General features: G+C 43.7%; 1 protein-coding gene across 1 annotated transcript in view; it reads left to right on the forward strand.

The window, feature by feature from the left end:
* Positions 1-5734, forward strand: part of LOC147725086 (uncharacterized) — a 449247-nt gene extending 443513 nt beyond the window's left edge. Inside the window, exons 7-8 of the mRNA XM_086918165.1 lie at positions 5344-5413; positions 5604-5734. Coding sequence (XP_086774291.1) covers positions 5344-5413; positions 5604-5734 — 201 coding nt within the window. The remainder of the gene's footprint in view (positions 1-5343; positions 5414-5603) is intronic.
* Positions 5735-11235: the final 5501 nt, after the last annotated feature.

The raw sequence follows: 11235 nt of genomic DNA on the forward strand, positions 1-11235 counted from the left end.
TATCGCACCCTCTGTATAGCACACCCTAAACACCCCACAGAGGTTACAGTGCTCCTACACTCCTATTTCCAACTTTTTCCACCCTTTACCCCCCTTACTAGCTTCAACTGAATCACAAAATTGCAGCCAACACTTCCGCCTTCCATGAGACTCTAGACAATACCTCATATATTTTCTGTACCCAGGACTTTCACAAGTAGGGGCCAGTAGTTTGTCCTAGTAGGTACAAACACATGCTGACAATACTTCCACAAGTATAGCGCAGCGGCCACAACACAAGACTACACAGCATAAGACACACAGTTTGTGCTCACCCTTTAAAACCCCGAGTCCCTACCACCTCACCTTACCAGCAACAGCCTCTAGGTAATACCTCAGTTAATTTCCATAACCCACCACTTTCACGCAGATAGGGGCGAATACTTCACTTTGTAACCCCTCTATAGCACACCTTAAACATCCCACATATCTTACAGTGCTCCTGCCCTCCTATTTCCCACTTTTTTTAACCTTTTTTCCCCTTACTCGCTTCAACGGAATCACAAAATGGCAGCCAACACTTCCTAGTTGCTACCGCCAACACTGCTTGCAGCCAATAGGCAGGAAGCTCGTGCTCATAACGCCTCAGCCAATCAGATGGCAGAAGTCCCAAATATCGATAGCTGTAAATTTCAAGATTTCTTAAAAACTACTGACTGGATTTACACCAAAGAAACAAAAGCATGCCTTCGAGAACAAAACCCTCCTTCCTGCCACATTTGGGGTACTTCCGTTCAACTGTTCGACCTGTAGCCTTGCTAGAGTTTAATATGCAAACCCCTAGAAATCACTCCAAGTCTTTTTATCCTTGAGAAATGACAGCCAGGGCACAAATTCCATAAAGTGTGATTTTAATTAAAGCAACACAAAATTCTCCCGATGCGTTTGGAAGCAAAGCTTCTTGGTCACGGGTCAGTTTACAATTCCCCAGTGACAGATATATGTACCTGTGATCCCCCAACACCATAGAGGTGGGACTTTGCAGGGCAAACAGTATTTCAACAGTATGGCGGCCATAAAAGGTGGGAGCATACATTAATCAAAGATGTTTGCTTCATTGGTGCCTTAAACTATTCTATTTCTGAACAGTTCTTAATACCATAACTTGTAAATATCTGTATTGTTGACAGAAATGAATATTACATATTGTCCATCGTGTATTGCCAGTGGGCATATTTGCTCACAACCATTAACGATGGTACTCAAATTCTGCCCTAGTGGGCTACATACAGATATATATAGATGATCCACCACCTTCTTAGAGCAGGCAAAAGTTCCATCTCTGCTATTCGGTAGCTCTTACAGATTTAAGATCTCTTGCATACTTCATGCCCTTTGTATCTAACGAATACATAAAACAATATGAGATCTTCATACTCTTTTAAAACAGAAAAATGTAAACATGTTTTTCTGAGAGACACAGGTCAATGTTAATTCAACTTCCAACTTTAGAATTTTAAAGAATCACAGTTTAGTTCACCCTAGATGCACCTATAATTCTTCATCCCTTTTTAAGCCTTTGGGAGGCATGGTGTTGTATATAACAATCACTCTGTATTGTAATTTACGCAATTGTTGTACCCTATACCCTCCTATTTCTGATATTGGGATTCAGTCCAACATTTCACCAAACTTGTATCTTTTTTGTGATGTTTTTTAAAGTGCCTCACCACTGGGCACTGCTTATGTTCATTCGTGATGGCGCGCAGATGTTCTAGCACACATTTGTTGGCCTTTTGTATGGTACTGCCAATGCAGTAAATGGAGCATGGGCATTTAAGAGAGCATACACAGTAATCTGAATTGCACAATAAATGTTTGTATATTCTGTAAGCAGGTTTCTCTTTAGATAGTTTCACTACAGTTTGGTTCGTACTGAATTTGCAAGCTTTGCATGTAGTGCAAGTAAAGAACCCTTGAATATTGTCCTGCCTTTGCCTTTCTAGCACTGCACTGCTACACAGTACATCTTTGAGTGACGTACACCTTTTGAAGGTGACCCGGGCATGGTCCCCTAGTGATTTACCTAGTGTTTCATCTGCCTGTAGCATATTCCAGAATTTTTTCAGGCTCTTTTTTATGTCCCATGCTTTTGTACTAAACTCTGTTATAAACCGTATGTATTGTTCCTATTCTTTTTTACCTCTTCTCTTGAACACTTCTTCTCTTTGTGTATTCCTAACTTTATTACATACCTGTTCTATCACTTTACATGAGTATCCTCTCTCAATAAATCTTTCCTTCATTTCCTGTTTAAAATCTTCTTCTGTGCTGCAAGTACGTTTCTCTCTAAGTAATTCCCCATACAAAATACTTTGATTGCGTTCCAATGGGCTCCTCTGGTGAATCCAATTCTACTGCATAGTGGAATTTGTAGTCTTGAAAAGTCCAATATTACGTCTCAGTGGATGTGTGTTGCCAAACTCACAATTCTTTTAATGTTTCAACCCTTCAGTGGGCCTTTCAAGGTTACATGCCAGAAATATTTATTGCTAACCTGCCGTTCCGCATAGATTAGCTCCTCTCAGTCCAGAGCGGACCCACATCTTCATTCTCATTGTGGTGCTGTCTTGAATGACAGGACCACCGTAAGTATCATACCATGTGTGTCCACGACACAAGAACCACTCCCCTGCAGGTTTAACTTTATTTAGCAGGGGTTCTGGCATTTCCCCTTGGAAGCATTTCTCTTCCAGCCTAACTCGTTTTAAGCCCTCCCAGTCCTTGATCAAGGCTTGGTTTGGCTCCAGCACTTTCCTTTCCTGTACTTCTAATCACATGCTAGTTATTGCTGCATTCAGATGGGCTCCTCTGGTGAATGCCAATTCAACTGCATAGTGGGATTTGTAGCCTTGGAAAGTCCATTATTACCCCTCAGTGGGCCTGTTTTGCCAAACTCACAATTCTTTTAATGTTTCAACCCTTCAGTGGACCTTTCAAGGTTACATGCCTGAAATATTTATTGCTAATCTGCTGGTCTGCATAGAATAGCTCCTCTCAGTCCAGAGCGGACCCATATCTTCATTCTCATGGTGGTGCTGTATTGAATGGCAGGACCGCCGTAAGTATCATTGCATGTGTGTCCACGACACAAGAAGCACCCTCCTGCAGGTTAGCAGGCGGGACGGCGGCAGGGCAGCCTAGCAATAAATATGTGTATAGTTATGGAAGCTCCCATTAAAGAGGAAGGACTGAAAAAAGGGGATCTTTGTATGGAAGGGAAGACATTTCTCAGAAACCAGATATAAATTATCTAAAGTAGATGTTTTTGTTATTATGAAGAAAAGATTAATTCCACCTAATGTGTTGATGAGAGAGAAATTGATAAACTTTCAGAACCGGGTCTTTTGGAAGTCTCGAAACCGAAACAGCGACTAAGAGGCAGATATTGGTAAACAGACATGAATTTTGAAACAGAAACATTAGTTGGAGAACATATTTAATACTTGAACAGTGACAAAATACATAAACAGAGTAAAAAGCCAATGATTATGAGAAGATTTCCTAGTCGTCCATGAGGAGACTTGGCTGTAGCCTTTTATGGAGCCACTATGCAGAAGGAGTGGTCAATATTTTAATATCTATTCAATCAATATGTATTCCAAGTGGCCAGCAATATATTTATCAAGCAGTGGGGAAATTTAAACTGCAATCACGCTTTTACACGAGATAGTCGGTACAGAAGGGAACCAAGTAACTACATGGACTGACAATAGACTATCATTCTGGGGGTATTAGAAATATGTAACAACAATTGAGGAGTACCCCTGAGGGAAAAAACAGAGAACAATCTCTGCTGCTAGAGATTAAAGCTCAGGTCAGCACAGTGTACCCCAACCTGTTACAGGACAGTGCATGTCCTTAAAAAAGACCGCTCACTCACCAACCTGGTTGGTGACATGCTTCATCATCGGGGTCCCACCCCATAGGCCGAGTGCCCATAGGGTGTGCTGCGACACCTGATTACAGTGGAGCGGGTTCCTTTTTTCTTTTATACGTGCATAAAATTACAGTGATAGGTGTGTTAAAAAAGGGCCAAAACTACTCACTTCAAGACTTTATTCTTGAGTGCTTGAACCCTTAGAAAACCAGTGTGGCACCCATGCCTAACTAGGAAGGCTTTGCTGTCTCATAAAGTGTAATACGTTAGAAATAGCGAAGTGTGCTATGTGAATATCATAAGAAAAAATGTGTTCTACATGTTTCAACCATTCAAAAAAGATTCTTTGGTTTTCGTCAGGACCGTGAAGATTGAACGGAGTGGTCCGCACACGCTAAGGTGCGCCCTGCCCTCGTTCAATTTGAAGACCACAAAATAGTGATCTGGTGTAAAAGGGTGTGTCTTTTCCTGATTCAGGAGAAAAACACTTTAGGCGGTGACTACCGCTTCATGGGCATCGGAACTTCCAAGACGGCAAGTATCCGTCACTTGCGGATTCTGCTTGTCTCGCGGTAAACCCACTTGGTTACTGCTCGAGATGACCCGTGTGAGACTCACACGCGTGGACGCAGCCAGCAGCGGTACTGGAGCTGCGGCGCCCGATTCGGAAATATACGGTGCACAAACAAGTGCCTTACTGCTCGGAAACTTGAAACTGACTTTAGCCTGCTGAATATCAAGCGGTGTTTATCAAAAGAATTTCGTCTAAACCTGGCAGCCGGGACGGAAGTACAACCGGCGGAGAGTGTACAAAATTGTTGCAACAATCATTGGATTATCGCTGCCCACTTGGAGCCCTGACGAAGTCGTGGGTATACCACCTTGACGAAACACGTGTTGGCTGGGCGTTGCAAAAATTAAAATTGAAGATCACAACAATCAAGACTGAATCAACAGTTTTTGTCTCAGAATTGTGTAACTCAAGTGTCAATATTGTACAGTTTAATAATTGACGTGTGCACATATCCCATGTTTTGAAGTTCAGCCAACTGACTGCGTGAGCCGCTTTTGAGTGAGAAGTCGTATCTCAATCCCTTGTGTGCCACTTGTAAAGGGGGCTTGGATGTGAGAAGGTGCTGAATATGAGTACCTGTTAGAGACAAATGGTGCTTTTCATACTGGACATGGTAAGAGCATTTGAATAGATAGTGTTTTAGATATGAAGGTTAGGATTGGTAGGAATCCCAAATTTGAGGGGTATGCCGGGTCAAGGTGCAAAATGTGATCTGATTGCAGAAATGAGGGGTGCCAAGAGTGAGTGCGGTGTTGAGTGTTGCAGTTTAAAGAGAAATCCAGATGTGACGGAGGCTCCAGATGTGAAGTGAAAACTTAAACATCCTTCATTTTCTTTTAATCCCTTTTAGTGCTCATCTTCATCTCGTTCTGCTAAAGAAGACACTGTAACTCTTGAAATGGCTCCAATTGGGATTTCAGGTATAAACCATTGCTTTCATATAGTGCTAAACTGCACTGCTGTGGATATTCGATTTGTAATCTACATAAGAAGCCCACCCAAAAACATCCTACTCTGCAATTATTTACTATCCGCTATTATACAGAAAATGTGTACTTGAATAGATTTGGAAGTGCTTCTTGTTATGTGTAAGTGGTTGTGGGTCACAAGTGTGTGGGGTCCATGTGGTCCATACTGATGGGGAAATTGACAACTACTGTTGTGTAAGAGTCAACACCCGAGGGAAGAGTCAGGACACAGAGGAGGATGGCCACTTTTGTGTAGATCTTGATGACTTATAGACCTCTGCAACCAGCATCATTCTCAGATGAATTGCGAAACTCTTCCCCCTCTGTATGGAAAACAATCATAAACCAAGGAGGATCCTGAGAAACTGCTGAGTCATCATGTTTTTGGAATGCAGAGGCCTGGAAAATGTGAGTACATGCCTCTACATCCTCTTTGCCACGCCTTCCCATTTGAGGATGAAGGGCGGCCCTTAATGATCGTACGCTCGAAAGTAGAGCTTGCACAGCACACTGACTCCAGGGATACAGCACTGAAGCCTGATGCACTGGTACCCTAGCCATCCACTCTACAACTACAGATCCGTCCACATGGTGGAATGTATGATGTTACAACGCAAACATTTACAACAAATGCCTTTACAACACAGATTTGGACTCGCAACATCCATTACAGTGCATGATTTTACACCGCATTTTTAGAAACAACATTTACAATGCATTCCATTACAACTCATACCATTACAAGGCATGCCATTACAACGCATATTACTTTTAGGGCAATAGTAGGGAAAGTGCTGGGGTAAAATGACTATTCCCACTACAGTGTGTGAAACAGTAGGGTAAGTGTTGGATAGTTTAGGGGTAAAAATAACTATTCCCACTCCACTGAGTGCAACAGTAGGGTGAGTGTTGGATAATGTAGGGTTACAAATTACTATTCCCCATTACTTACCTTATAATGCGTTGTAAAGGCATGCATTGTAGTGACATGTGTTGTAATGACACGCGTTGTCGTGACATGCACTGTAGTGGATGCATTGTAATGGCATGCGATGTAAAGGATGTTGTGTTGTAATGTCTGTGTTGTAAAGATTATTTCCCACATGGTGCAGCCGTGCATCATGTTCATGCCATTACATGTCCTAGCAGACCCAAGATGCCTCCTCCCTAAGTGCTGTACTTCTAGTTTCATCTGCCTAGGGGCCCTATATACCTATCCGACATCTAGTTTATGATCCATGTGGCAGATAGTACCATTGCTGTGGAGGATAAGACAGGCATCATCCATTTCTTAATAATACCCCTCTCCACTTAGGCCCTACCAGATGATCCTCAATGTGCGCATGGACTTTGCTGTACCTCATGCAAAATAATACCCTAACCTGGGCGTCAGTGGCAGCCCCACCCAATCTGGCCTTAAAGACCTTAAAGACCTTAAGAGATGAAGACATATATAATAGACCATGTCATATACCCTGGGGTTATTCTGGCAGGCCATTGTTTTTCAGCACAATGCTACAAGTGAACATCAGGATAAACCAGTGAGCAGCATAATATCCACACAACATTATAACAGTAAGATGGCCTCAGTCATGAACTCACAATATCTTTTTTCACCAAGATTATGGGGACCCTTCGGGTCAAAATAACTACCCTACAGTCACATCTTCAGGATTATAAGTTTAACTAGAGATTATTCCCAAAGATATGTCTGTGGTAGGAACGTTACTGGGGGTGCAGTGTTTCAGAACAGAAGTATATTCAATACTATCAGAAATGGGTATTTTCCCTCAATAAGGTGAGATGGACTTGAAAAGACACTAACTATGATGAAGAGTCAACTAGAAGGGGCTGACTCCTGGGGACCCTGGTGTTTAGTATCTTAAGCAGAAAGTGATTAAACGTGAGGTCTGGGTATGATGCAACAATGTTTAATTCTATGGAATCTCGTAAACCTGGAGAAAAACAACATGAAGTTTTGTTTGTCAAACATTTACCAGACCTTACAGGATTGACTTGCTTTCCACTTTTAGAACGACCTAGGGCACACAGGGTCCAGGCCAAGATACTACCTAATAAAAACACAGAGAGACCCAAGCTGATCATAGCATGTCTCCTCTGATATGAACAAACACGGCAGAGAGATACTAACAACAGTGCGCAAATATGTACCATATGATTAGTAAGGCAATAAGCTTCAAATTGCTGCTGTCTTAGTTGAAACCGATGCTAAACTAAATAACTTACTACCCCTTAGGCTGAAACTCCAAAAAAGGACCTTGGCCTTTTATAACTAGCCATAATGTGGATAGCCTTGGTGGTTCATCTAGAGATTAAGAGTGCCCTTAGGAATGGTCAAAACGCTTATACATAATTGATGAAGCAAGCATGAATGCCACACCACCGTCAATGCAATTAAATAAATCATCTGAAGGGAACAAATGGGTTTCCCAATGATCGTGGGGGCAACCATACAAAACTTTTGAAAACTCAACAGAAAGTAACACGGAGATAATGACTTTGGAAGAAATCACACAAGGTAAGTCCTGAGACAATTCTAGATCCTCAATGAAATCTGCCATATCCCTAGATAAAGAATCTATGCCATAACACCCCAATGGTATTTACTTGGGTCAGATGAGTATCCTTTCATCATATCTTTGCAGAGACAGCTTACCTGCCCTCCGAGTGCCTTTTTATCAACATATCAACACCTGATAGGCTGAGTCCTAAGCGCAGATCTTTTGCTCTTCCGCTCAATGCCCCCAACAGAAGGGAAAGGCAAGTTGAGGTGCAACCTGAGTGAGACACAGGGGTCTTTCTAAGAGTCTACAAAAATGTGCGATATGGAGAAGGGCTACATACACATATGTGGGACCTGGACTGCCAGGTGGCATCCGGGACAAGCGCCATTCAACTCCATCTAATCTGGTCAGATCACTACGGGGGCTCAAGCTTCCAGGCTGCTTGGTCTTCGCACTTGTTAGACTTGGCTGTCTCTAGTTGGCAGAGGTATACACTTCTGACAAATAGGGACTCACCTCCTCCAGTCAGGGGAAGGGGATCACACACTTAGATAACCCCTGCTCACCCCCTTGGTAGCTTGGCAAAGCAGACAGGCTTATCTCAGAGGCAGTGCGTTAAGCATTTATGACCACATACAGTATTGAAGTGAATACACTACAAATGGACACGACACAGTAGTATTATAAAAATAAGGATGTTTATATAAGGCTTAGCACAAGACCAAATAACGACAAAAATATACCACAATCTTAATAAATACTCTTGGAAGGAAAAATAATAGTTCAAGTGTAGTTTCTTCTTTAGCACAAAGTCTTTAGTAACAAAAGCAACTCTTCTTCTTTAAATCACAGTTCTTGGCAACAATGTAACCCCCACAGGAGTCACACGACGTCGAGGCAAAGTTAATCCAAAGGTTCGGCGTCAACCGCGAGGAGCGCTACGTCGAGCCCGGAGTCACACAGACGCCCACAACACAGTACCTTGGAAAAGCGAAGAACACGATGATCAGCAGTGTCGAGATGTCTGGTGTCACGTCTTCGGCGTCGATCGGGCCTCGGAGTCGGGGCGATCTGCAGCGGTGTCGACAGATGTCAGGCAGGAGCAGCGTTCACGAGGTGAAGCAGGATACGGCGTTGTCGTCGGTGTCGATGACGATGTTGCAAGAGTGAGCAGCGCTCACGCCGTTGAGAGGGCTCGGGGTCGATGTGATCAGCTACGGCGTCAACACGGGGTCACTTGGAGCTGGAGCCAAACTCGCTACTCACTGGCGTCGCTACTTTGAGTCGATCGGGCCTGGCGGACGGCGTCGAGGAAGCGGGACACTGGAGCCGTTACTCACGATGTCAAGCTGGATTCGGTGGCGTCCGTCGGCGTCGAGATTGCTTGATTCTTCAGAGGTGCTGGATTTTCAGGTTCCAGCAACAAGCACTTTTTAGCAAATTAAAGAAGTCCTTTGACCCTGTGACTTCAACAGGAGGCTGGTACTCTTGCAACCCTTGGAGATTTTCCTTTGCAAAGTTTGAGAGTACACACTCAGTTCCTCTCTCCTGGTTCCTTGGCAAAAATAAAGAAGTGACAGCAGGATTCCCCCCAGCAAACAGCACACTGGCAGAAGGGGTAGGCAAGTCCTTGGATCAGCAGGCTTCTTGTCCTTGGTTCAGGTTTCCTTGTCAGAAGTGATCTAAATTCTTGGTTCAGGGGTCCTTCTCTTATACCCCTTTTCTGCTTTGATCCCGTTGTTCATGCAGGGGAATTCCCCTCATCCTGGGTTTGTTGTGGGTGTAGCCAGGCAGAGGCACCTGGCCTATTCACTGTGCAGGGCAGGGTCCTCAGACGCCCAGCAGAAGGTGGAGCCAGCATTGTGTCAGGCAGGGCAGGCTATCAGGAGCTTCTCTTCCCCTACTCTCAATGCAATTACGTCACTCACCCCACACTGACTCATTCAGACCTCTGGAGCCACCCAGCTCCTGGCACACACACACCAAACCAGCAGAAACCGGTAATAGTTAGACAAGAAAATATCCACTTTCTAAAAGTGCTATTTTCAAACCCAGAGTCCAAAAACCATCCACACAAACGGGTGCGTTATTAAACCCTGAGTTCAGGGATACCAAACTCGACATTGTACCATGTACCCCGAGCCAGCTAGGATTATAGCTCTTAATAACCCTGCAGCCCATTCTAACTTATGGAGAGCAGGTAACCTTACAATAGTGAAAAACGAATATGGCTGTAATTCACTATTAGGACATGCCAACCTAGTCCGGCTTGTCCTACCTTATGCTTGCAATGCACCCTGCCCGTGGGCCTACCATAGGAGTGACTAACATGAAGTTAAGGGAAGGTTTAGGGACTGGCAAGTAGGTGTACTTGCGCAGTCTGCGTGACAGTACCAGACTGCACGTAGGTCTAGCAATGGCAGACCTTTAGACATACTTTTACTAGGCCGCTCTTGCGGGTGGCACAACATGTGCTGCAAGCCCACGAGCAGCATTTGTATTTACAATCCCTGGCACTCCTTGGTGCACTAGACTAGGGACTGATAGTACACCAAATAAGCCAAACATGGAATTCAATCAATACAGTAATTTCACATAGGGACCACTTGCACTGTGGCACTGATCAGCAGAGGCACAGTGCCCAAAGCAATATACCAGCAAAAACATCGTAAACAGAGGAGGGAAACAGAAAAAAATGGAGGAGAGACTCAGGCCAATGATGTCAGGTCTAACAGCTCTGCTGGGTGACCTCCATAAAAGGCACACCCTTGAGACAAACAATCCTGATTGGAAGCTTTTTACTAGAAAAGCAGCCAAAGCTAGAGAAGCGGACTCCCTAAATAGACCAATGGCCCGATTCACAAAGGTAAACTGAGGTGAAAGTCTAAGTTTACGACTTTCAGTATTCCCAAAAGGCATTTGCAAGTCATAAAGTTAGAAGTTTGTCTTAGTTAAACTTTAGTTTTGATCTTAAGTTTAACTATGACCAGGACTTTTTGTCTCAGTTACACTTAAGACCAAAATGTAAGTTAAACTGAGACAAAAGTCTAGTTCCGATTTATAAATGGATTTTCACTCAGTGAAACAGGAGAGCCCTGCCTGGGCCTACAAAAACCTTGTCCTGTGCTCCAAGTGGCACAGTGCGCTAGAAAATTGAGCCTAAGGCCAGGAGCTACTACCGTCCCACTAGCGGCAGCTCTGACTGGTGGCCTGTTGAGAGGTTCCTAACCTGGAAATGTGGGCAAAATG

Source organism: Lissotriton vulgaris, chromosome 4_1 (assembly GCF_964263255.1).
Source record: "Lissotriton vulgaris chromosome 4_1, aLisVul1.2, whole genome shotgun sequence".
In the NCBI taxonomy this organism is placed as follows: domain Eukaryota; kingdom Metazoa; phylum Chordata; class Amphibia; order Caudata; family Salamandridae; genus Lissotriton; species Lissotriton vulgaris.